This window comes from Dama dama, chromosome X (genome assembly GCF_033118175.1).
Source record: "Dama dama isolate Ldn47 chromosome X, ASM3311817v1, whole genome shotgun sequence".
Lineage (NCBI taxonomy): Eukaryota > Metazoa > Chordata > Mammalia > Artiodactyla > Cervidae > Dama > Dama dama.
In genome coordinates this window covers 54,769,977-54,797,519 of record NC_083714.1, presented here as the reverse complement: position 1 = coordinate 54,797,519, position 27,543 = coordinate 54,769,977, and the positions used below count along the sequence as shown (strand labels likewise).

The following is a 27,543-nucleotide window of genomic DNA, read 5'->3' as shown; positions in this document are numbered from 1 at the left end:
GCAGGGACAAGCTAGACGACTCTGGGAGCAGCGGCGCTTTCTCTTTGTCTTTGAAAGCTGGCTGCAGCCAAAGCCTTTCTTGAGAGCGCTCTCGTCAAAGGCTGCACCTGGCATTTTGCTGTGACAGTCAGTGTAGGAATCTGATTTCGCCAGGTCCTGGAGATGGACTCTGTTTGAGGGGTTTATGGGAAAGGAACGCGGCGCGTGTGTCGATCACTGAGTACATTTACAGATCGCCTCTGCAGATGTGAACTGGCGCGTTCAACGCATTCATCAAAGCCTCGGGGAGCTGACCCTGGCCCTCCTTCGTCCCCAGGGCTCGCGGCGCTCTGGCTGCAGGTCGCCCCCCAACTTCCCTCTAGCCTGAACCCGCGGCCCCCAGCCTCAGGCTCGTTTCCTCAAGACATGCCGCTGCTTGCCAACCGCGGCCAGCCATCAAAACGGTTCTTTTTTTTTTCATCTCTGGGCAGGGCTCTACTGAAGGATCAGCTAAGTCGGACTGCAGCCACGGTTCTGACAAGCAAGTTCGGCCAAGGTGACAGGGTCAGGAGCGCGGGTGCCCGGTCCTGGCGCCGCAGCTGGAGGGACCCCTAGGGAACAGCTCTTGACCGGAGGACACCAAGGCCACAAGGGGAAGAGCCCTGTCCAAGGTCACCAGGCAGAACGCACCAGGCTCGTGCGCCGCCTCGGGTCCAGCTCCTGGCCCTGGAGGTGTCCAGCGCGCCGGGTGGAAATCACTGCACACATTCACCGCCGGCGCCTCTGGCTCCCCAGTCACTTAAAAAAAATTTTTTAATTAATTAATTTATTTTAATTGGAGTCCCCAGTCACTTTTGACTCACAGCTCCAGGGCCGCAGGGCCCACCTCGAAGACTTCCTTCTCTAGGGCGGGGTGTGACGGGGCCAGCAGGTCGCGCGCCGGCGCTGGCCATGACCCAGACCACGCGACCTGCCGGGTGCCCGCGGACCACGCCCCTCAAGCGCCAGCACCGCCCGCAGGCTGCGGCCCCGCCCCCCGAGCAGCCGCCCCGCCCCCGAGGCTGCAGGCTCGCCCCGCCCCTCGCGCCACAGTCGCGGTCCCGCCCCACCTCACCCGGTTCGGCACGCCCCGGCGCCAGAGCTCGTGCGCGCCCCCATCCGCCCTGCCAGGGCCGCGCCGTGCGCGCGCGCCACTTTTGGGCGGGACCCTGCAGTGAGGGCAGGGCTCCTCCCCCTTTTGCTCCTCCTCCTCCTTCCCCACTCCTCCCCGACCTTCCCCCTCGGGCTCTCTCTCACTCACTGTGCTCCTCTGGGCCCCGTCCGCCGGCTCCCAGCCATGGTGGCCTGGCGCTGGGCGTGCCTCATCTGCCTCGCTTTCTCCTTGGCCACTCTTGTCCAGAGAGGTAAGGCGGGCAGGGGGCACGCGGGGTCCCCGCCCTGTAGGCCGGCGGGGCTGGGGGCAGGCGCCCCGAGGACCCGGTGGTGCGCATGAGCGGCGCAGCCCCCGCCCGAGGGCCTGCTGGGGAGGCCGCAGGCGGGCAGGCGGGGCTGTGCGGGACGTTGGGGTAGGGGTGCGAGCAGAGGGCCGACCCTGCCGTGACCCCTGTGGTGGGTGGGGAGAGACCCGGACCCCTCCTGGTGCCGGGCTACAAAGAGCGGGAGAGTCCCTCCTTAAAATCTTGAACAGGGTGTCCACCAGTGACAACAGCTGTCCCCGGGAGATTGCCGTTGGGAAAACGAAGAGAGCACTCGTTCCCTTGAGCAAGGCTTCTTCAAAGGTGTTTCTTGGCCACCTGCATCAGAAGCACCCGAGGAGCCTCCGGTGCTTGCTCGTACTTTGTCAGGATCTTGGCGGGGATGGGGGGTGGGTGGACAGGGAATGGCGGTGTGGAAGTCTGACGAGCTCCCGCAGCTACTTCTGGTACCCGTTCCAGTTTTCGAGCCATTGGTGGTGTTTTGTCCAGGAGAAGGAGAGAGTAAGTCTACCAGATCAAGAAAGCAAGTTTCTTAGACCCTCGCGACTCATCACATGGTCCAAGACCCGCAGCAGCATCACCTGGGACCAGTGAGGGATGCCGCATCCCAGGCCCCGCCCCTGACCTACTGAGTCAGATTCTGCTTTTACTACATCCCCGGGTCACAAGCACATTCAAGTTTGATAAGCATCTTAAAATAAATGCCGCCTGTGGTTAAAAATGGTCGCCAAGGAGTCCCAGCAGAATGTTCTTACGCTTGCTTATCTCATTTCCACTTCAGAAAAAGAGGTTGAGGAAAACATTGGAGTTGAGCGCAGAATTGTGCTCTGAGCTCTCCTGACACAAAGGCAGATTTAGCTAGTGAAAAACACATGAGCTCAGCAAAAACAAAATCGTGTCCTATAACTGCATTCTAGTGCGGGTTATTTTACTTATAAGGAACACTGGAAAACAGTAGACAGTCCAAGGCAGTTTTGCAAAAGATACAGAAATGTTTCTCATGTGGTCAACCCTCCTGGAGTCTAGACAAGAAGAACCATTCAGCATTCTACAAAGGTGCCATTCTAGACACAGATGCTGCAGCAGTGGACGAACTTCAAGCTCTGTCCTTGTGGAGCTGACATGAAAATGAGCACAGACTGATCATAGTCTATATATTATGTTGTCAGCACAGTGAAGCAAAACAAAGCAGATTACAGGGTTGTTGACTTTTGTTTCATTTTTTCCTTTGGAGTTACAGTTTTTATTTTTGCTTATGATCCATTTGTGGCAAAAAAAGTTTGATCATTTGATTGACATGCATCTAATGATATGGAACAGCTGGAAGTGGAAGCCCAAAAAAGTTAGAAAAAGGATACTGCCTTCAAGGCTGTCTTCTGCAAGTCTTCAACATGGTAGGCACATTGAGAAGATGAGGAATTTAAATGATTGGGCCTCAGGTTTTCACCATTATGGGTTACACTGGGTGATTTATAGAGTGGTGGAGGAAATTGTGAAGGGGTGCAACGTGCTTACAGAGGAAGAAGCAGAGGCACACAGGTGAAGTAACTTGCCTCAGGTGGCAGAGCTGAAATTTGATTCCAGGCTTGTCTAATTCCAGTTCTTGCTTTTAATCGCTAGGCATAATGCCTTTATACCTGGAGGCGGCCCTCCTACGCCTTACTGGCCAAGTGCCCTTGGGAAAGCCAGAACGTGACTTGGTTTGCTCATCCAGTTTGCTCATCAGTATAATGCCTAACAACTCAGGAAGGTATCTTGAGCGAACCAGGCATGTGTCACCTCAAATTTGCAGCCCTGCTTTCATCAGCTCCCATCTCCTGAGTGTTTGCTGTGTACCACTTCATATATATATACATATATATATATACTTCATAAATACATATATATATATACACACTTCATAAATACATATATATATATACTTCATAAATACATATATATATATATTTAACTGCCCCAGGAGTTTGGCTTCTTAGGTATTATCCCCGCTTACCAGATGAGAGGCCCCTGGAGACCCAGGATCCCACCCATTTAGGATGGCCTCCTAGTGATCTTTTTACATTTTAAGTAATGCTGAACCAGAACAATCTTTTGTTTCAAGGTAAGGACTCAGTTTCCTGGTTCTTTTGTGCAGAACAAGGTGACAAATCTGGGTTTTGCGTTGGTGGTCCCCTCGGGGGATCCAAGTACTTTCAGTTTCAGAGCTGGTCTCAGGTCCCCACTGACTCTCCAGAAGCCCCAAAGTGGTGGATCAGGTGGACCTGCCCAAGAGCCATTTTCTTCTTGGTCCTGGTCCTCAGTAATGAAGTGTGACTTAGAGAGCCCAGCAGGACTCATAAAATGCTCAGAACCTCGAAACAATGTGTGAAATCCTTCCAGGCTCTGGCATGTCAAGACAGACTTTAGGCCCCCGGAGTTGAGAAGGCGGTTAACAAGGCATTCCTGTTTTAATTTAATTACTGATTTTTTTTTTTTTTTTTTACTGATGGGTTTTTAGTCTACTGTGTATTTTACTAGTTTTGAGAAATTGAGGACAGGTATGTCACCTGTCTGTACTGACAGAAATGGGAAGCTGTGCTTTTGACTTTCCGGGAGAAGGATCTCAATGGTACAGGTGGGTGACAGTCGCAGAAAGGCTCCACTCCCCCCGTGTCTTCCACGTGCCAGGCCCTTAGTGCCTCACACATTTACACTTCCTAACTACCCCACAGTGGCTGTTTGCATACAGCCTTGCAAAGTAAATGAGTGGTAACCCATAGCTCGGATGAAAAACATGTGGTCAAGTAAGGTTTTGGACTTGAACTCAAGTTTATCTGTGTAAGCAAAGGAGGGATTGTAAATGCAGATATACCCAGGGATGGAGCAGGTCCCAGAAATGTGAGATGTGGTGAAGAATTTGTGATGAGCGTGTTGGCAAATAGCCAAGTGCCTGCTTCCTTAAAGAGAGGTAGCCCAGGGACTTCCCTGGTTGTCCAGTGGTTAAGGCTCTGAGCCCAATGTCCGGGACACAGGTTCAGTCCCTGCTTGGGGAGCTAAGGTGCCACATACCTCGGCCCCCCCAAAAAAGCCTGTGTTTTTTTTTTTTTCAAAGAAGTAGCCCAGCCAAGAGGGCTGCAGAGCCAGCCTGCCCAGCCAGAACTACCGTGATGCAGGGCAAGTCACTAACTTCTTGGTGCCTCAGTTTCCTCATCTAGAAAATGGGGATAATATCACCATCTGCCTCATGGGATTGTTATTACGATTAAATGAGGACAAATGGATGAAGCACTTAGCACAACACCTGGCTCCAAGTGAGCTCTGTGTCAGTAACTATTATTGCAAAAATTATGTAGTGCAAACTTTGAAAATATTATACTAAATGAAGGAAGCCAGACACCAAAGCTTACACATATGGCATGATTCCATTTAGATGTAATGTCCAGAGTTGGCAAATCCATAGAGACAAAAAGTAGATTAGTGGTTGCCGAGGTCTGAGGAGAATGAAAAGTGACTGCTGAATAGGTACAGGGTTTCCTTTCAGGGTGATGGAAATGTTCTGGAAGTGGATAGAGGTGGTGGGTGTAGAACCTTGTGAATGTACCAGGAACACTAAATTGTATACTTTAAAAGGGTGGATTATTGTGTTGTTTAGTCGCTCAGTCATGTCAGACTCTTGTGACCCCATGGACTGTAGCCCCCCAGGCTCCTCTGTCCATGGTATTCTCCAGGCAAGAATACTGGAGTGGGTTGCCATTCCCTTCTCCAGGGGATCTACCTGACCCAGGGATTGAACCTGGGTCTCCTGCATTGGAGGCAGATTCTTTAACATCTGAGCCACTGCCGACCAATATGTGGATTATGTTTCTGGTTGTTTTTTTTTAGATTTTTTTAAAGCATTTAATTTTTTTAAATATTTTAGTTTTTTTTATATTGTAGTGGTTTTTGCCATACATTGACATGAATCAGCCATGGATTTACATGTGTTCCCCATCCTGATTCCCCCTCCTGCCTCCCTCTCCATCCCATCCCTCTGGGTCTTCCTAGTGCACCAGCCCTGAGCACTTGTCTCATGCATCCAACCTGGGCTGGTGATCTGTTTCACCCTTGATAGTATACTTGTTTCAATGCTATTCTCTCAGAACATCCCACCCTCGCCTTCTCCCACAGAGTCTAAAAGTCTGTTCTGCACATATGTGTCTCTTTTTCTGTTTTGCATATAGGGTTGTTGTTACCATCTTTTTAAATTCCATATATATGCATTAGTATACTGTATTGGTCTTTATCTTTCTGGCTTCCTTCACTCTGTATAATGGTCTCCAGTTTCAGCCATCTCATTAGAACTGATTCAAATGAATTTTTTTAATGGCTGAGTAATATTCCATACTATATATGTACCACAGCTTCCTTATCCATTTGTCTGCTGATGGGCATCTAGGTATATTTCTGCTTAAAACAAATTCACTCTAGTCCAAGCAGAAGAGATGAAGGAGGTGGCAGCATGTGACCCCTGGGTTGGGGTTGGTCTTCAGGGCTGTTGAACTTGGTTGGGCAAGGGAGTGCACGTGTGCACAGGTTGGCCCTGAGTGCTCGTGGTGCTGGGATCCAGGCAGAAGCCCTGTGGGCTGACTTGGGCTGTTGAGTTTGAGCCGGACAGGCTGCAAGGGTACCTGCAATGTGCCTTGAGACTGCTTCACCCTGCTTTCCTGAGTGCAGGAATGGTCCCTGCAAAGGTGCATCTTAGGCAGGGGGGACCCGTCCCTGTCCTGCATGGCTCAGGGTTGCCCTTATGCACCCCAGTCATTGCACTGGACTAACAGGCTCCAGGGACTCTGCCTTTTAGTCTGCCCCGTTTTGATCGGTTTTCAACCCCTTCCTCACTGGCAAAGGTCCCATCCCCAACCCCTCCATCACTTTCGATACCAGGTAACAAAAATGTGTGTGTTTGTTAAACACACACACATGGAAATCAGCCAGGAGTTGGTGTCACCAGGCACTGAGGAAGGGCCTCAAGCTGCATTCAGCGGAGAGGACTCTGATGAGGATGACAAGGCTGTTTGGCTGAGCAGGGGAGTGTGGGAAGCAGCTGATTTTCGGTTTTGTGAGTTCAGGAAAGATCCTTTCCAGGTGAGCTAACTTTCCTGTTCTGGGTTCTTCCCCAACCTGGTGTTGGTGCTTTTCCTGCCATGTGCCTGCTCCTACCCTTTGCACTCGGTCTTATTCCTCTTCTGCTCTCTGTGTGTAGGGGTAGGGGGTGAGCTGTGGGGCTTTCTGTTCACCAACCCAGGCTTGGCCCTCCCTGAGGCTGCCTCACAGGTTCACTGACTGGCCAGGCTTGGTTTGCATGTAACAGCCGAGAGCCATCCTAAACAGGTAATAGAAATGGGTGAGAAAACCTTTCATGCACGTCGGCATTCCAAATGTTGGCAGCTAGGAAGCTATGGGGGCTTCCCAGGTGGCGCTAGTGGTAAAGAATCTGCCTGCCATTGCTTGAGACATAAGGGACGTGGGTTCAGTCCCTAGGTTGGAAAGATCCCCCAGAGAAGGAAATAGGAACCCACTCCAGTATTCTTGCCTGGGAAATCCCATGGACAGAGGAGACTGGCGGGCTACAGTCCGTGGGGTCACAAAGAGTCGGACATGACTGAAGAGGCTTTAGCACGCTGAGTATGCCCAGGAAGCTATAGGAGGCAGAATGATGATGGCTCCCAAAGATGTCTCTGTGAGTTTACATAGTGATTTTGGCCATCAAGGAGACATTGGTCCTTGTCTTCTTTGAAGAGAGAATTCAACACAGAGACCAAGATTGCAAAGCAGATACAGAGTTTGTTAGAAGCACAGGACATGTGAAGCACACGGGCCGACTTGTGGAGTAGGGTAGCTATGTCTTGGCTCTAGGGGTAGCTTAGGTAGCTAATATGGGGCTAGTCTTCTGGGGTTTAGGTGAAGGTGACCCTCCTTTTGTGTCCCCTATGTTTATGTCATCTGCAGTTCCTTATTTGGGCTTCCACCAGGCACAATTTTGGATCTTTTCCAGTGAGCACCTGAACAAAACCCACTGGGAGGAGAGGATGCCACAATGCTGATCTTATAATATTACCATGTGTCCAAGGTTACTAGAGGATGACTTGGGACCCCTTCTGTGCGTGTGTCAGGCTGGGAACTGTCGACCACAAAAATGAGGAGGCTGCCGTAGGCTGCTTTGTCTTTTATCCAATCAGGGTGCCTAATCCCTATTGGTAGTTTATGTCAAAGGATCAGCATGAAACTGGTTGCAGCAGGTTCACCCGGGGCCTATCTATCTCCTCCCTCAATAGTAAAGGGGAATTAAGGTAGCAGATGAAATTAGGTTGCTGATCAGCTGAGCTTCAAATAAGATCCTCCTGGGTTATGTGGGCCAATGAAAGGACAAGATTCCTTTAAATACGGAGGAGTCACGGTCAGTGTCATGTCCTGAGAGAAAGGTTCAGGTGGCCGGGGTCAGCTCTGAAGATGGAAGGAGCCGAGGAACACACACACAGACTCTACCCTAGAGCTTCCAGAAGAAATGAAGCCCTGATGACACCTTAATTTAGCCCAGTGAGACTACGGACTTCTGACCTCCCAAACTGTAAGACAAAAGCATGTGTTATTTTAGGGCACTACATTTGCCATCATTTGTTACAGCAGCAAGAGGAAGCTAGGAGAAGCTAAGGGTAGATCTTATAGTCCTTTTCATTCTTTAGAAAAACATAGCTTGTGATGTTCCTTTATATTGTTTTCATTTGCCATTTAATTAACTTATTTGGCTGTACCAGGTCTTCGTTGCGGCATGTGGGATGTTGTTCCCTGACCGTGGGGGAGGGGGGTGGGTGGAACCCAAGCCTCCTCTGTTGTCTTAGCTACTGGACCACCAGGCAAGACCCTATTTTGCCATTTTAAATCAATCCCCAATCTGCTCAGAGTTCAGGATTTTAAATGTGCAGAAAATTGGATTGTGGTTAGGGCTTTCCAGGTGGCTCAGTGGTAAAGAATCCGCCTGCCAATGGAGGAGGCACGGGTTCAATCCTGAGTCGGGGAGAAGGAAGTGGCAACCCACTCCAGTCTCCTTGCCTGGGAAATCCCATGGACAAGAGGAACCTGGCAGGCTATGGTTCATGGGGTCACAAAGAGTCGGACATGACTGAGTGCCTGAGCACGTCGTTGGTGCGGCAGTGAACACTTTAAAGCATCTATGAGGGCTCCAAAAGGCGGTTGGTGGTCTTTTGCCTGGCTGTGATTTTAAACTGCTTCGCAAGGAGATCGCAGACTGTGCCCTGTGCGGGGGGCCACCTGTATCCGGGGTCCCCAGCTGTGTCCCCCAAAGACCTTGCCCCCCCTCCCGTCCTAACAGCTGCACTGGAAGCAGGTGCAGTCTGTGGCCAGCAGCCAGGCCTTCTTCTTTGTCCGGGTGGTGCCTGCCCCTTTGCTGAGGAGGCAGGGTGTGCTGCAGGCTGCCCTCTGTCCCCAGGCGGGTTGGGGGAAAGGACCAAAGCAGAACTGGGTGGGCCTGGACGGCCACTGCACCTTCAGGTGGTTTTCAGCTCTGTTTTTGCTCATTTCCTACCTGGGTCTGCTCATCCGATGCCCGAGGGTTCTGCAGCTTTGAAACAAAAACACTTTGAAAACTGTAGTGGAAGCCCTCAGAGAGGAGTGCCCTGTCCAGTGAACATCTATTTAAAGGAGCGGCCAGACAACATCTGGCTGGCATCGCAAGGTGGTTCTGTGTGGGATTATTTTCCAAATGAGAGGCGGTACCCTCAGCAGGAAGCATCATTGCAGTGCAGAATTCATGACCCCCCCCAAACAGTGCCAAGGCCACAGGTGGCTTGTTCTGACCTCCTTTTCATGTTTATTGCTGCTTCAGCTAGCCTGGGATGACGGAATGAACACGGGGCCTGCATTCCAGTGTGGCCCCACCGTTTGCTGGCGACAGTTGCCTTATCTGCACCAAGAGGCTGCTGACCTCTCTGCTGTGTTGGCCTCACAGAATTGTTGGAGTAGCCAATTAACTGCTACTGCAAACAGGCTGTGTTGTCAAGATATTAGTGAAGTTAGGCTCCCGGGAGTGGAGGAGAATGGGAAAGAGGCCACCTGCCCAAGGGCCACTTTCTTTGCTTGCTAGCCTGGTTTCTAATGAGCATTCAAGGCTTCCACTTACAAAAGCTTTTATTGACCAGAGCCGAAGTGCCCGCTGAATGAGTGAGCTAGGTTGAGTCCCAGTGAGCTCAGAGGAAGACCTGTCCCAAGAGCAATTCTAATTTTGTTGCTCTTCATATCCCCTTGGCCTCTTGCAGAGTTCTATCTTTTCTTACTTTCTCACCATTCATTCATTTGGTTCTATCATTTAGCTTTAAAAAAAAAAAAAAAAGGTCGGGTGGAGGGGAGCAAAAATCCAAAGTAGTAATGCCTAAAAAGAAAGAAACAAAAACTGTTTTAATCTTTTGTTGGTAAAATACTCTATACCATGTGGACTTGTAGTAGTTTGGGACTCCCATTAATTTCTTCCTAACATTTGGCCTCAGCCCTCTCCCACAGCTGCTCCTGGCCAAGGTCAATGATGACTTCAGTGTGGCTAAAGCCCAGGGTCATCTGACACCTCTGATCACAACCTCCCCTGGAAGCACTTTCTCCTCTTGGCTTCTGGAAGCCACAGTGGCCATTCCTTGCCATTTCATTCTCCTCCTCTCTGACCTCAGCACTTCCGGGTGTGTCTTGGACATAGTCCTGGCTTACCCGTGCTTGCTTCCCAGGTGCTTTCAGCAGCCTTATGGCTTGAACTGAAATCCCATCTGCATGCTTTTGACTCTTCAGTTTCTATCCCCAGTCCTGATCTCTCTTGACCTTCAGGCTCCTGCATTCACCCTCCCCACATGGTCGTCTGATGCCTTGCTGGTGTTAAAGTTACTGAAATCCTTCCAGTTCAGCTCTTCTCTCCCACCGAGTCCTCACCATTTCCTCAGGATTTCCAGACCTCCTCACAATCCAGCAACCAAACGGCCCCTGCCCTGTGCAGCCATGTTAACTTATTTTAACATGATCCCTGCTCATTGGCATCACAGAAGACCCAGTGCAAGCCTAAGCTGCTGCTGGCTGCCTCCAGACCTGCTCCTCCCACCTGTGTAACTGGCAATCCATCCTGCTAGGGGCTTTGGCCACTCTTCCATGGCTGTTTTCCTCATAGCCCACATCTGAACTTTCAGAAGACTGCACCTGTGACCACCCTCAACTCATCCAGACTTCCACTTCTTTTGACTTCCTCTCTGGCTGCCTCCCTTGGCTGGGCCACCGTACCCTCTCATTGAAGCCCTGGCAGTGACTTTCCCACAAGTGTCTCAGAGTCCACTCCTGCCCCCTACACTCCAGCCTCCACACAGCAGCAGAACCCTCCAGCAGCTTCCAGTTGTAATGACAATAAATCTAAATCCCTACTGTGACCTACAAGTCCCCAAAGAATGGGGACTACCCATTCTCTGACCTTGGCTCCCACCCCTGCCTGGGGCTGGCTTGCTGGTCCTCCAATATGCTAAGCACTCCATCGCTCTGGGATCTTCATGTTTGTCCTCCCCCCTGGCTAGAAGTTCCTCCCCCAGGTAGCTGCATGGTGGGTCTCAAGAACTTTTGGAGCACCCCTGTCGAGGGGGGATAGCGTGGGGATTTGCCTTTCTCCACCAGTCACTGTTTCCACGTGGAGAAGGGTCACGGAAGGTTGAGTACTTTTTACCCCCAGTTCAGTTCAGTCACTCAGTCGTGTCAGACTCTTTGCGACCCCATGGACTGCAGCACACCAGGCTTCCCTGTCCATCACTAACTCCCAGAGCTTGCTCAAACTCATGCCTATTGATGCCATCCAACCATCTTATCCCCTGTCATTCCCTTCTCCTCCTGCCTTCAGTCTTTCACAGCATCAGAGTCTTTTTCCACTGAGTCAGTTCCTCGCATCAGGTGGCAAAAGTATTGGAGCTTCAACTTCAGCATCAGTCCTTCCAATGAATATTCAGGACTGATTTCCCTTAGGGTGGACTGGTTTGATCTCCTTGCTTTCCAAGAGACTCTCAAGAGTCTTCTCCAACACCACAGTTCAAAAGCATCAATTCATTGGTGCTCAGCTTTCTTTATGGTCCAACTCTTACATTCATATATGACTACTGGAAAAACCATAGAGGCTATTGATCAGGGTTTCTCAATCATGGCACTGTTGACATTTAGGGTGGGAGAAGTCATCGGCAGTGGCCTCTCCTGTGCATCATAAGATACTTAGCATTCTTGGCTTCTCCCTACTAGATGCCAGGAGCGCCCCCCACCAAGTCTGCCAACCCCAAATGAATCCAGACATTGCCCAGTGCCCCCTGGGGGCAGAACCACCAAGGCTGAGACCAGCTGCTATAGAGATTACTTGTGACTTCACTCTTCATTTTCAGTATTCCTCATGAGTCACTGAAGTTCTGTCATCGTCACATTGCCCCAGGATACACGTTAGAGAAAAGCAGATCACAGCTAACCTTTGTGGAGTGGTAGCAGCACCAGCTGACTAGGAAAACACGGTCAGCTCCTTGGTGAGCTTTGAGCTCATCCTAGTTTGATCAGGCACATCACCAATCTCCTTAGGTAGCTATTTTCTGCATAGATTCCCACAGGTGGCTCATCTATTTTGTGTTCATCCTTATTAGTTTCAATTTTAGCTGACGACCTTGTCTTTTTAAATATGTTTTCCAATTTTCTGAGAACTGTTGAAAAAGAATAAACAGAAAAGTGAGGCAAAGACTTGACCAGGCAATTCATAGAAGAAGAAATCAAATTGGACAACAAACATGAAAAGATGTTCAACCTCATTAGTAATTGGTGAGTTGCAAATTAAACTGTAATAAGATAAAATTACATGCCCTCCAGTAAGCTAAAAATTATAATGAAGTCTGACAATACCAGGTGTTTACATGGTTACAAGAGCAATATGTGCTCTTTGTAGTAAACTTGGAAAATGTAGAAAACCCAAGGTTAACCACTCTTAACATATTGGAATACAGTCTTTTTTTTTTTTTTTTGGCTGCACTGTGTGGCTTGCAGGATCTTAGTTCCCCAATCAGGGACTAAATCGGGGCCCTGGAAGTGACAGTGCTGAGTCCTAACCACTGGACTGCCAGGGAATTCCCTAGAATACACAGTTTTTTCAAAGCACTTTTTTCTCTGTAGAAATATGTATTCCACATTATTAGTATTGAACTGTGTATAGCTTTTCCCCTTATTGTGAAATATAGCATATAGAAAAGTGTGTAAGGCCTTTAACAAGTATAAAGTGAAGATCTGTGTCATCACCAGTCAAGCCAAGAAATAGAATGTTGATGGTACCCGGTGGTCCTCTGTGTGCCCTACTGGTCACAGCCCCATCCTCCCCTCAGAGCTGACACTAGCCTGCCTTTTCTGTAGTCATTTTTTTTTTTTTTTTTTGCTTTATTCTACCATGTATCATGTGGCCCCAAATAATACAGTCTAGTTTGGCCTGTCCTCAAGCCTTGTAGAAATGGAATTACACTCTGTATAGGCTTTTGAGTTTTGCCTCTTTTCCCTCAGCATTGCTAATGATCTCTTGTGTGTATTTGTGGCTCATTCATTTTCATTGCTACACGTTATTCCACTGTTTGAATATACCGCAAGTAAAAAAAATTCATTATCTTATTGATGGGCTTTTGGGTTGTTTCCAGTTTTTGAATGTTTCAAGCAGTTCTGGCATAACTATTCTTTTTTTTTTTCTTTTTTCTTTTGGCATAACTATTCTTATGCAGATATCTACAAGTTCCTCTGGGGTACTGGTTCTTTTTTAATTTACTGAAGTATAGCTGATTTAGAACGTTGTGTTAATTTCTTCTGTAGAGCAAAGTGGCTCAGTTATACATATATATATGTTTTTTTTCATTGTGGTTTATCATAGGATTTTGAATGTAGCTCCCTATGCAATACAGTAGGACCTTGTTGTTTACCCATTCTATATACACCAGTTTGCATCTGCCAGTCCCAAACCCCTACTGCATCCCTCCTGCATCCCCTCCTTGGCAACCCCAAGTCTGTTCTCTGTGAGTCTGTTTCTGTATCATAGATAGGTTCATTTGTCCCATGTTTCAGATTCCACATATAACTGATATCATATAGTATTTGTCTTTCTCTTTCTGACTTCACATAGTGTGATAAACTGTAGGCCCATCCATGTTGCTGCAAATGACATTTCATTCTTTCTTATGGCTGATTAGTATTCCATTGTATATATGCATCTAGGGTACTGGTTCTTAATCTGTGGTCTGGGGACCCTTGGAGGATCCCCAAGGCCTTTTCAGAAGTCCACAAGATCTAGCTATTTTCATAATAACACTAAGATATTAAACGCATTTTGCACTGTTTTCTAGTGCGTGTACTGTGTGTTGTCGCTCAGTCGTGTCCGACTCTTTGTGACCCCATGGACTATAGCCGAACAGGCTCCTCCATCCATGGGATTTTCCAGGCAAGAGTACTGGAGTGGGTTGCCATTTTCTTCTCCAGGGGATCTTCCCGACCCAGGGATTGAACCCCGGTCTCCCGCATTGCAGGCAGACTCTTTACCCTCTAAGCCACCAGGGATATGATGTGTAATTAACAGTACACTGGTGGCTAATGGAACATGTGCTTTTGTCTTCTTGTGGTTTAGACAGTTTTAATTTCTAAATGATAAGTATCAATGGATATGAACCACATAAACAAAAGCTTTTTGAGATTCTCAATTTTTGAGTGTTTGAGCATTGCTGTCCTTGAGTTCTACTTAAGAGTGGCGTTTCTGGTTGAAGTAGTCAATGTTTGTACCTTCAGTCTTATCGGGTGATGGCACACCATCTTCTGGAATGAAGTGGAAGTGAAAGTCACTCAGTTGTGTCTGACTCTTTGCGACCCTCTGGACTATACAGTCCATAGAATTCTCCAGGCCAGAATACTGGAGTGGGTAGCCTTTCCCTTCTCCAAGGGATCTTCCCAACCCAGGGATCGAACCCAGGTCTCCCACATTGCAGGCAGATTCTTTACCAGCTGAGCCACAAGGGAAGCCCAAGAATACTGGAGTGGGTAGCCTATCCCTTCTTCAGCGGATCTACCTGACCCAGAAATGGAACCGGGGTCTCCTCATTGCAGGCAGATTCTTTACCAACTGAACTATCAAGGAAGCTCCCTTCCAAAATGGTTGTACCATTTTATATTCCTATCGACAACATAGATGTGTTTATGTTGAACCACACCCCTCACCAACACTTGGTACTGTCAGACTTCAGTATGATTTTAGTTACTAGTGGGTGTGTGATTTTATATTTTTATGGTTTTATTTGCATCATTCTGGTTACTAATAAAGTTGGGCATCTTTTCATATGTTTATTGTCCAATTTGACTTCTTTACTAATTATCTAGTCAAGTCTTGACTTGTTTATATATTCTTTTTCTATAGTTCTCACTCTGTTGCTGTTTAGTTCCTAAGTTGTGTCTGACTCTTGGTGACCCCATGGACTGTAGCCCTCCAGGCTCCTCTGTCTATGGAATTCTCCAGGCAAGAATACTGGATTGGGGTTCCATTCCCTTCTCCAGGAGATATTCCCAACCCAGGCATTGAACCCCAGTCTCCTGCATTGCAGGCAGATTGTTTACCACTGACTCACCAGGGAAGCTTTATTTACTCATTTGCTTGGTTATTTTTGGCTGTGTATTGCCCTTGAAATATTTATGTGGGGATTCTTTGAAGGCTAAGTCTAGGATAAATGTACCTTCTTCCAGAGAAGATTTCTATTTGACTTTGTCACCTGCCTTAGGACATTTATTAGCCTGGGACCACTTAAAACAAATGTCTAATTATTTCCCTTTGTTTCCATAGCACCAAGGCAGTTTCCTTGCAGTCCTGTGGAGGTTGAATTGGGAGGGGCAAGTCTGTTTCAGAGTCACTCTTAACCCCAAGGATGTGGTCCTCTGGTGTCCCAGATTGATGTGAAAAGAATTTTCTACTAAATAGTTTCCTCAATTTAGGTAGCCATGGTCCTAAACTACAGTCCCCTTTCCTGTCTTCGAAGGTTGCCAAAATCAAGGGCAAAATTTGTCCAGCATGGGTTCCTATATCTCTGGGTTTCCTTCTGTCTCTTAGGTTTTGCCATCCATGCTTGTTGTTGTTTAACCATTTTGTGAGTTCTTCAGGGCCATTAAGGGTATGTGTTTTAAAATCGCCCATTTTCAGTTCAGTTCAGTGACTCAGTCATGCTGCCAGGCCTCCCTGTTCATCACCGACTCCCAGAGTTCACCCAAACCCATGTCCATCGTGTCTATGATGCCATCCAACCATCTCATCCTCTGTCGTCCCTTTCTCCTCCTGCCCTCAATCTTTCCCAGCATCAGGGTCTTTTCAAATGAGTCAGCTCTCTGCCTCAGGTGGTCAAAGTATTGGAGTTTCAGCTTCAACATCAGTCCCTCCAGTGAACACCCGGGACTGATCTCCTTTAGGATGGACTGGTTGGATCTCCTTGCAGTCCAAGGGACTCTCAAGATATTTCTACAACACCACAGTTCAAAAGCATCAATTCTTCAGCACTCTGCTTTCTTTATAGTCCAACTCTCACATCCATACATGACCACTGGAAAAACCATAGCCTTGACTATACAGACCTTTGTTGGCAAAGTAATTTCTCTGCTTTTCAATATGCTATCTAGGTTGATCATAACTTTCCTTCCAAGGAGTAAGTGTCTTTTAATTTCATGGCTGCAATCACCATCCGCAGTGATTTCGGAGCCCAGAAAAATAAAGTCTGCCACTGTTTCCACTGTTTGCCCATCTATTTGCCATGAAGTGATGGGACCGGATGCCACGATCTTAGTTTTCTGAATGTTGAGCTTTAAGCCAACTTTTTCACTCTCCTCTTTCACTTTCATCAAGAGGGCCTTTAGTTCTTCTTCACTTTCTGCCATAAGGGTGGTGTCATCTGTTCTTAATTGGAAGGCAGCTCCAAATAATCTATCCTGCTCTTACTAGAAACACAGATTGATATATCTTTATCTTGTTTATGTGTGTAATCTTATATTGTATTTTCTTATGCAATTAAAGTAGTTTTCAGTGCATGACTTCTGATGGATGTTAAGGTGGACTCCGGGTCTTTGCTATTATACATTACATTTCAGTAAACATTTGTGCATCATATTTGACTGAGGATAATGACAGGATGGCTGAGAGGCCGGTAGAGAGACGGTATGAACCTTAGTCAGTGCTCCATTCATGTCAGCTGTTGTTCCTGTTCTTATCACGTACACACATGAGGTGGCCCAGGAGCCTGTGGAGGAAGAGACAGTCTTGTGCTGGGCTGTGAGGAACCAGCCAGCCAGTTAAGGGTTGAAAGGAGCCATGCCAGGTGACAAAGGGAGCTGGTTAAGGAATGTAACCCCCAGGGGCCTGGCTTGAGTCACAAACCCTGACCTGCCAGCTGAGCCAATGCCAGTCAGCGCAGGGATGTGAGACCTGCTACTGCACCAAGATGCCACCCCAGAATGCAGCCAGGCTCCTCCACAAGGTGTGTTGATTCAGTGCCTCCAGGCACCCTGCTGTGTGCTGACTCAACGCAGATGACTCTAGCATTGGCCTTGCTTTCAGAAGCTCCTAGTGTGGTGGGTTCTCCTCTCGAAGTTGCGGATTGGCAGGGTGAGAGGAGAAGTTGTGACAGGGTTGGCTGATGCTGGCTTGGATGTCTGCCATGACCATGCTGGGATGGTGCCAGTTGGGAAAGGAAAAGGAGTCAGTCCTCTGGCCCCATGGAGAGCAGGAGGGGCTGGCACAGGGCTGCCTAGCAGGCTCTGCAGGTTTGCTGTGGCAGTAGGTCTGGGCAGGATTGCCAGGACAGGGCCCAAGCCAGAGAGTGGGATATGCAAGGTGGTGCAGTTCATCAGTAGAATGGAGATGGAGTTTCCTCTAGCCAGGTGAACATGCATCAGTATCTCATGCCTTTTTATAGCTCAATAGTTTTTCATTGTATTGGTACAAGACTTTATTTATCCATTCATCAGATAATGGACATGGGTTATTTCTACTCTTTGGCTACTGTGAATACTGTGGTAAACATTTATGTACAGATTTTTGTGTGGACATATGCTTTTAAGAAGACTCTGGAGAGTCCTTTGGACACCAAGAAGATCAAACCAGTCAATCCTAAAGGAAATCAACCCTGAATATTCCTTGGAAGGACTGGTGCTGAAGCTGAAGCTCCAGTATTTTGGCCACCTGATGTGAAGAGTTGACTCATTGGAAGAGACCCTGATGCTGGGAAAGATTGAGGGTAGGAGGAGAAGGGGGTGACAGAGGATGAGATGGTTGGATAGCATCATCGACTTAATGGACATGAATTTGAGCAAGCACCAGGAGATGGTGCAGGACAGGGAAGCCTGGCTTGCTGCTGTTCCATGGAGTCACAAAGAATCAGATACAAAAACAATGTTTTCAGTTATCTTGGGTAGAATTGCTAGATCATATGATAATACTGTGTTTTACCTCTTAAGGAATTGTCAGGTGAGTTTATCATCTCACCAACAGTGTGTGAGGGTTCCAGTTTCTCCCCATTCTCACCAGTGCTTATTTTCTGTTGTTTTGAGAAAAACATCCTAATGACTTTGCAGTAGTATCTCATTGTGGTTTTGTATTTCCCTGATGACTAATGAAGTTGAATGTTGTTTCCTGTGCTCACTGGGTCATATTCTTGAGTGAAAGTCTGTCCAATGCAGAGAGTACTAAAGTGGGAACCAGGAGGTCTTAAGCTAACCATAGCCATGATCTGGTCCAAAGCGGGCACTTCACATGGCTTGTTAGATTTGATAGATTCCCAGGTCCTTTATGGTATGTTGTTCCTATTAGACTTATTCCCAAGTACTTTATATTCTTGTTATAAATGTGATTTCCCCAGTTAAAATTTTAAGTAACGATTGTTGGCATTTAAGAAAGCTACTGAGATATCTGTATCTATATCTATATATACATGTATATATATATATATAAAGTAAATTAAGAAGCTTCCTGCATGCATCTACCCAAATAGCCCTACAGTAACAAGAGAGAATCACTCCCTTCCTTCCAATTCCACACCCCAGTGAGGTCACCAGTATCAATGATTTGGGGCCTGCTATTTCAGTATCTATCTTAGAAATGCATTTGCCCTGATGGCCTTAGTGAAACCTTAGAGTAGACCAATGGGGCAAATGACAGAAGCTACACTCCAGTTTGATTGAGAAAATAAAGGGAGATGAAGAGGAAAGGCAGGGAGTGGGGATCTGAAGGAAAACATAAGCATGTTCTTAGGTGAGTGAAAAGAGCCAAGGAAAGAGGGTGATGACTGAAACACAGACGGGAAATGATGGAATTGATTAATAATTTAGTTTACTAGAGAGGAGGCAGTGGAAGTAGGAGTGTCGAACTGGTGGCAGGAAGTGTCTAGATTAGAGATATTCAAATAGTGGGCCCCTGAGGCCTTTGAATTGACATTGGGGTCATTGTTGTCTGTAAACACAATAAGTGGTGCAGCTGGGTTATTCATGTACTGGAGTTAAAATGCATTTAGATTGTTAGAACGACATTTAGATGTTTTGATTAAACAAAATGCAGACATTTTAGAATCTGATGGGACAAGCCTTTATTAAACTATTCTTTCTAGAATTTCCTGTTTCCCTATGCATACTATGGGTCAAATTTTCAAGTTAAAAAAGTCCATTGGGATTTTAATTGAAATTGCATTGACTAGGTTGATTTTTAGGAAAGCTGACTTTAAAAAAGCATTACATTTTCCCACCCAAACAGTGAGTTCTCTACTGAGTTCTGTGTTCTTTTGCATCGTATATCTTTCTTCATGTTCTAGCTCACATTTCTTGTTAGGCTTATTCCCAAGTACTTTATATTCTTGTTATAAATGTGATTTTTTTCCCCCCAGTTAAAATTTTAAGTAATGATTGTTGGCATTTGAGAAAGCTACTGATAAATACACACACACACACACACACACACACACATATATATATATACACACATATTTTTTATTGCTAATCACCTTACTAAACAATCTTTATTTCTCCTAGTTTTTCACTTGATTCTCTTGGCATCTTGGCATTTCCAGGTATATGATCATATCATCTGCAAACAGCACTGACTTGGCCTCTTCTCCAGTAATTTTCCCCCTTAGTAATCTCTCACCTGCTTCTCCTGGCTAGCACACCCAGGACTGTGTTAAATAATAGTGGTGCTAAGGGACCTCCTTGCTTGTTTGTGACTTTGGTTTGTGATATGTTGCTTTGTCTTACTAAGAATAAATCCTCATTCCTGCTTTACAAATGATTGGGATTTTTGAAAAATCAGATTTAGACACTGAATTGTATCCAGTGTTGGTTTAGTATCTCAAGATCTGTTTGTTCACTTTTAACCCAATAATATAGTAAACCCTATCCCTAGACCCCATCCTGGTGAGTGTTCCAGTGATCCCACTGTGCTTTGGATGTGTTCTTTTTGAGTGCATGCTTGGGTGCTATTTGTGCACACAGTATTTTTATGTCAGTATTCAAAAGTGACATTGGTCTGTAGTGTTCTTTTCTATGCTGCCTTTTCCAAGTGCCATTAAAAGATGGGACATTTTTATAATTTCTCTGCTCTAGAAAATTCGAACAGTAGAGAAATCATCTATCTTTTGAGGATTACAGTAATTCTTCTGTGGATTGAGCCTGGTTGGTTCTTGTAGAGCAGTAGTCATACATAGCTTTCTGATTTTTTTCCTCATGGTGCTCTATTTAGGTTTTCTCTTACATATATATATATATACACACACACACACACATATATATATATATGTATATATAATATTCTATATGTTAGGTTTTCTTTCTTCTTGGCTAAGTTTTGAAAATTTATGTAGTTCTAGAATGATATCCATTTAATCCAGTTCAATATAAACTCCATAAAGGCAGAATATTTTTTTGTCTGTTGTGCTCACTGGTGTATCCCTAGGACCTAGAACAAGGTAGGGCACATAGTAGGTATTTATAAATATTTGTAGTCTTTTGATTTCCTTTTGTATTTTTTCTCATTCCTAACTTGGGTATCATTTCTTTTTCTCTTTTTTTAATGACTAGGTTAATGAGTGACTTAGCTCTTTTGCTGATGATTTTTTTTTAAAAAAATTATTTTTTAATTGAAGGATAACTGCTTTACAGAATTTTATTCTTTCCGTACAACCTCAACATGAATCAGCCATAGGTATACATACATCTCCTCCGTTTTGAACCTCCCTCCCATCTCCCTCCCCATCCTACCCCTCTAGGTTGATACAGAGCCCCTGTTTGGGTTTCCTGAGACATACAGCAAATTCCCATTGGCTATCTGTTTTACATATGGTAATGTAAGTTTACATGTTACTCTCTTCATACATCTCACCCTCTCCTCCCTTCTCCCCATGTCAATAAATCTATTCAATATGTTTCTCCATTGCTGCCCTGCAAATAAATTCTTCAGTACCATTTTTCTAGATTCCGTATATATGTGTTAGTATATGATATTTATCTTTCTCTTTCTGACTTACTCCACTCTGTATAATAGGCTCTAGGCTCATCTACCTCATTAGAACTGACTCAAATGTGTTCCTTTTTATGGCTGAGTAATATTCCATTGTGTATATGTACCACAGCTTCTTTATCCATTTATCTGTTGATGGACATCTAGGTTGCTTCCATGTTCTAGCTATTGTAAATAGTGCTGCAATGAACAATGGGATACATGTGTCTTTTTCAATTTTGGTTTCTTCTGGGTATATGCCTGGGAGTGGGATTGCTGGGTCATATGGTGCTTTTATTCCTAGTTTTTTAAGAAATCGTCATACCATCTTTCATAGTGGCTGTATCAATTTACATTCCCACCAACAGTGCAAGAGCATTCCCTTTTCTCCACACCTTCGCCAGCATTTATTGTTTGTAGACTTTTTGATGATGGCCATTCTGACCAGTGTGAGTTGGTATCTCATGTGGTTTTGATTTGCTTTTATCTCAAAATGAGCGATGTTGAGCATCTTTTCACGTGTTTGTTAGCCATCTGTATATCTTTGGAGAAATGTCTGTTTAGGTCTTTTTCCCACTTTTTGATTGGGTTGTTTGTTTTTCTGGAATTGAGTTGATGAGCTGCTTGTATATTTTGGAAATTAATCCTTTGTCAGTTGTTTCATTTGCTATTATTTTCTCCCATTCTGAGGGTTGTGTTTTCACCTTGCTTATAGTTTCCTTTGCTGTGCGAAAGCTTTTGAGTTTAATCAGATCCCACTTGTTTACTTTTGTTTTTATTTCCATTACTCTAGGAGGTGGGTCATAGAGGATCTTGCTTTGATTTATGTCATCAAGTGTTCTGCCCATGTTTTCCTCTAAGAGTTTTGTAGTTTCTGGTCTTATATTTAGGTCTTTAATCCATTTTGAGTTTATCTTTGTGTATGGTGTTAGGAAGTGTTCTAATATCATCCTTTTACATATAGCTGTCCAGTTTTCCCAGCACCATTTGTTGAAGAGACTGTCTTTTCCCCATTGTATATTCTTGCCTCCTTTGTCAAAAATAATGTACCCATAGGTGCAGGGGTTTATTTCTGAGCTTTCTATCTTGTTCCATTGGTCTATATTTCTGTTTTTGTGCCAGTACCATACTGTCTTGATGACTGTAGCTTAGTAGTATAATCTGAAGTCAGGAAGGTTGATCCCTCCAGTTCCATTCTTCTTTCTCAAGACTGCTTTGGCTATTCGGGGTCTTTTATGTTTCCATATGAATTGTGAAATTTTTTGTTCTAGTTCTGTGAAAAGTGCTATTGGTAATTTGATAGGGATTGCATTGAATCTGTAGATTGCATTTGGTAATATAGTCATTTTCACAATATTGATTCTTCCTACCTAGGAACATGGAATATATCTCCATCTGTTTATGTCATCTTTGATTTCTTTCATCAGTGTCTTATAATCTTCTGTGTACAGTTCTTTTGTCTCCTTAGGTAAGTTTATTCCTAGATAGTTTATTCTTTTTGTTGCAATGGTGAATGGGATTGATTCCTTAATTGCTCTTTCTAATTTTTCATTGTTAGTATATAGAAATGCAAGTTATTTCTGTGTATTGATTTTGTATCCTGCAACTTTGCTAAATTCACTGATTAGCTCTAGTAATTTTCTGATACTATCTTTAGGGTTTTCTATGTACATTATCATGTCATCTGCAAACAGTGAGAGCTTTACTTCTTTTCTGATCTTGATTCCTTTTATTTCTTATTCTTCTATGATTGCTGTAGCTAGGACTTCCAAACCTATGTTGAACAATAGTGGTGAAAGTGGACACCCTTGTCTTGTTCCCAGTCTTAGGGGAAATGCTTTCAGTGTTTCACCATTAAGAATAATGTTTGCTATAGGCTTAGCATTTATGGTCTTTACTATGTTGAGGTAGGTTCCTTCTATGCCCATTTTTAGAAGAGTTTTAATCATAAATGGGTGTTGAATTTTGTCAAAGGCTTTTTCTGCATCTATTGAGATCATATGGTTTTTATCTTTCAGTTTGTTAATATGGTGTATCACATTGATTGATTTGCCTATATTGAAGAATCCTTGCATCCCTGGAGTAAACCCAACTTGATCATGGTGTATGAGCTTTTTAATGTGTTGTTGAATATTGTTTGCTAAAATTTTGTTGAGGATTTTTGCATCTATGTTCATCAGTGATATTGGCTTGTAGTTTTCTTTTTGTGTGTTGTCTTTGGTTTTGGTATCAGGGTGATGGTGGCCTCGTAGAATGTGTTTGATGTGTTCCTTCCTCTGCAATTTTTTGAAAGAGTTTTAGAAGGATAGGCATTAGCTCTTCTCTAAATGTTTGATAAAATTCTCCTGTGAAGCCATCTGGTCCTGGGCTTTTGTTTTTTGGGAGATCTTTGATCACAGCTTCAATTTCAGTGCTTGTAATTGGGTTGTTCATAATTTCTATTTCTTCCTGGTGCAGTCTTGGAAGATTGAACTTTTCTAAGAATCTGTCCATTTCTTCCAGGTTATCCATTTTATTCCCATATAGTTGTTCATAATAGTCTCTTATAATCCTTTGTATTTCTGCATTGTTGTAACCTCTCCTTTTTCATTTCTAATTTTGTTGATTTGATTCTTCTCTCTTTTTTCCTTGATGAGTCTGGCTAAAGGTTTGTCAATTTTGTTTATCATCTCAAAGAACCAGCTTTTAGTTTTATTAATCATTACTACTCTTTCTTTCCTTTCTTTTTCATTTATTTCTGGTCTGATCCTTATGATTTCTTTCCTTCTGCTAACTTTGGAGTTTTTTTGTTCGTCTTTTTCCACTTGTTTTAGATGTAAGGTTAGGTTGTCTATTCCATGCTTTTATTGTTTCTTGAGGTAGGATTGTATTGCTATAAACTTCCCTCTTAAAACTGCTTTTGCTGCTTCCCATAGGTTTTGAGTTGTCATGTTTTCATTGTCATTTATTTCTAGAAATTTTTTGATTTCCCTTTTGGTTTCTTCTGTAACCTGTTATTTAGAAATGTATTGTTTAATCTCCATGTGTTTGTGTTTTTTACAGTTTTTTTTTTCTTGTAATTGATATCTAGTCTCATAGCATTGTGGTTGGAAAAGATGCTTGATATGATTTCAGTTTTCTTACATTTACTGAGGTTTGATTTGTGACCCAAGATGTGGTCTATCCTGGAGAATGTTCCATGTGCATTTGAGAAGAAGGTGTATTCTGCATTTGGATGGAATGTCCTGAAGATATCAGTGAGATCCATTTCATCTAGTGTATCATTTAAGACTTGTGTTTCCTTATTAATTTTCTGTTTTGATGATCTCTCGATTGGTGTGAGTGGGGATTCAAAGTCTCCTACTATTATTGTGTTATTGTCAATTTCTCCTTTTATGTCTGTTAGTGTTTATCATATGTATTGAGGTGCTCCTGTGTTGGGTACATGCTGCTGCTGCTGCTAAGTCACTTCAGTCGTGTCCGACTCTGTGTGACCCCATAGACCGCAGCCCACCAGGCTCCCCCATCCCTGGGGTTCTCCAAGCAAGAATACTGGAGTGGGCTGTGTTGGGTGCATAGATATTTACAATTATTATGCCGTCTTCTTGGATTGATCCCTTCATCATCATGTAGTGTCCTTCCTTATCTCTTGTAATATTATTTTAAGTTCTATCTTGTCTGATATGAGGATTGCTACTCCAACTTTCTTTGCTTTCCATTTGCATGGAATATATTTTTTCTATCCTCTCACTTTCAGTCTATATGTGTCTTGATGTCTTGAGGTCTGAAGTGGGTTTCTTGTAGACAGCATATACAAGGGTCTTGTTTTTGTATCCATTCAACCAATCTGTGTCTTTTGGTTGGAGCATTTAATCTATTTACATTTAAAGTAGTTATTAACATTTATGTTCCTATTGCCATTTTCTTAATTGTTTGGGGTTTGCTTTTGTAGCTCTTTTTCTTCTCTTGTATTTCTTGACTATATAAGTCCCTTTAACATTTCTTGTAAAGCTGGTTTGGTGGTACTGAATTCTCTTTAACTTTTGCTTGTCTGAAAAGCTTTTGATTTCTCCATCAATTTTGAATGAGATCCTTGCCGGGTACAGTAATCTTGGTTGTGGATTTTTCCCTTTCAGTGCTTTATATATATATCCTGCCATTCCCTTCTGGTCTGCAGAGTTTCTGCTGAAAGATCAGCTGTTAAACATATGGGGTTTCCCTTGTATGTTAATTGTTGCTTTTCCCTTGATGCTTTTAATATTATTTTTTTGTGTTTAACCTTTGTTAGTTTGATTAGTATGTGTCTTGGTGTGTTTCTCCTTGAGTTTACCCTGTATGGGACTCTTTGTGCCTCTTGGACTTGATTGACTATTTCCTTTTCCATGTTGGGGAAATTTTCAACTATAATTCTTCAAAATTTTTCTCTTACCCTTTCTTTTTCTCTTCTCCTGGGACCCCTACAATTTGAATGTTGGTGTGTTTGACATTGTCCCAGAGATCTCCGAGACTATCCTCAGTTCTTTTCATTATTTTTACTTTATTCTGCTCTTCAGAAGTTATTTCCACCATTTTATCTTCCAGCTCACTGATTCATTCTTTTGCTTCAGATATTCTGCTATTGATTCCTTCTAGAGTATTTTTAATTGCAGTAATTGTGTTTTTTGTCTCTGTATGTTTATTCTTTAATTCTTCTAGGTCTTTGTTAATTGATTCTTGCATTTTCTCCATTCTGTTTTTTCAAGATTTTTGGTCATCTTTACTATCATTATTCTGAATTCTTTTTCAGGCAGTTTGCCTATTTCCTCTTCATTTATTTGGACTTTTGTGTTTCTAGTTTGTTCCTTCATTTGTGCAGTATTTCTCTGCCTTTTATTTTTTAAAAAACTTATTGTGTTTGAGGTCTCCTTTTCCCAGCCTTCAAGGTTGAATTCTTTCTTCCTTTTGCTTTCTGTCCCCCTAAGTTTGGTGCAGTGGTTTGTGTAAGCTTCATATAGGGTGAAATTTATGCTAAGTTTTTTTCCTCTGATGGGCAAGGCTGAGTGAGGTGATAATCCTGTCTATTGAAGATTGGGTTTGTATTTTTGTTTTGTTTGTTGTTTGGATGAGGCATCCTGCACAGGGTGCTACTGGTGGTTGGGTGATGCCAGGTCTTATATTCAAGTGGTTTCCTTTGTGGGAGTTCTTACTATTTGATACTCCCTAGGGTTAGTTTTCTGGCAGTCTAGGGTCTGAGAGTCAGTGCTCTCATGCCAAAGGCTCAGGGCTTGATCTCTGGTCAGGAACCAAGTTTGTTATGGTATTAAGTGAGATTGAAACACATACCCAAAAATGAGAAACAAAGATGAACCTCAGAGTAATGGCAGTTACAAAATCAGGCAAATACCAATTAAAATAATGGGATATACACACACACACACACACACACACATATATATATATATATATATATATATATATATATATATATATATATATCCATAAGCAAAATCAAAACAGTCCAACAAAAATAAAGTACAATGGATTGACCCAGTGAACAAAGGAAACCAAAAATTATATCTACCAGTTAAAAACAAAACTAAAGCACAAACTGGAAAATAAAACTAAAGCAAGGTGCCAATTGAGGAATAAAGCAATGAAAACAAAACTAACAAATATGTTGAGAGGAAGGGAAAGAAAGAAAAGAAAGAATAGATATGCAAAGCTAAATAGAGGTAGATAAAGAAGATTTATATACATTATAGATGAACTGCAAGGGGTAAAGAACAGTAGGAAAAGCAAACAAAGGAATAAGTGTAGAAAAAAATAATAGGTTTAAAATATTTTTAATTAAAAATTAAAGAAAAGAAAAAAGGAAGAGGAAAGGGAAAAAACAAAAGCTCCACAGAACTGCAAAACCCCTATGTAGAGGCAGAGGTTTATAACAACAATTAAAAATTTGATTAAAAAAAACCCTCAAAAACTTAGATTTCGTAGTGCCAATAAAATCGACAACTACAACGGTGGTGGTGGGGGGGTGGACAAGGAAAACGAAAAAGAAAAAAATCCAAAAGAAACTTCAGAGCAAGTCAAAACATAATAATGATAAATGTTTTTCTTGAGTAACTGCTGTCAGGATCCTTTCCCTTACTGAGTCACAGTCCATCTCACCTCCCTAGAATGCCCTCCAACACTGCTGGTCTCTGGACCTGCTGTGGGGGCAGCCCAGATTCTAATCTCCTACTCCTGTGTGTTCTTGCCTCCAATGTCCACAGCTATCAGAACTAGTGTGTTTTCTTTTGTGGGAGAGCTCTCAGTGGCCTTTTATATATTCTGTAGACACAGTCTGCCTAGTTGATCTTGTGGATTTAATCTGCAGCTTGTACAGCTGGTGGGAAGGTTTGGGGTCTTCTTCCTTAGCTGCACTGTCCCTGGATTTCAATTGTGGTTTTATTTCCACCTCTGTATGTGGGTTGTCCACTGGGGTTTGCTCTGGAGGCTTTCCTGGTGCACTTGGGTCTGCCCCAGTGAGGGCCAGGTGTGGAGGTGGTGCAGCTACTTGGGTCGCAGGGGTTCTAGCAGCACCAG

General features: G+C 43.9%; 1 protein-coding gene across 2 annotated transcripts in view; it reads left to right on the top strand.

The window, feature by feature from the left end:
* Positions 1 to 1,251: 1,251 nt before the first annotated feature.
* The window catches only part of CD99L2 (CD99 molecule like 2), a 161,511-nt gene continuing 135,219 nt past the window's right edge, over positions 1,252 to 27,543 (top strand). For both annotated transcript variants that reach the window (XM_061136910.1, XM_061136909.1), the window contains exon 1: positions 1,252 to 1,382. In XM_061136910.1, coding sequence (XP_060992893.1) covers positions 1,316 to 1,382 — 67 coding nt within the window. In that variant the 5' untranslated portion in view covers positions 1,252 to 1,315. The remainder of the gene's footprint in view (positions 1,383 to 27,543) is intronic.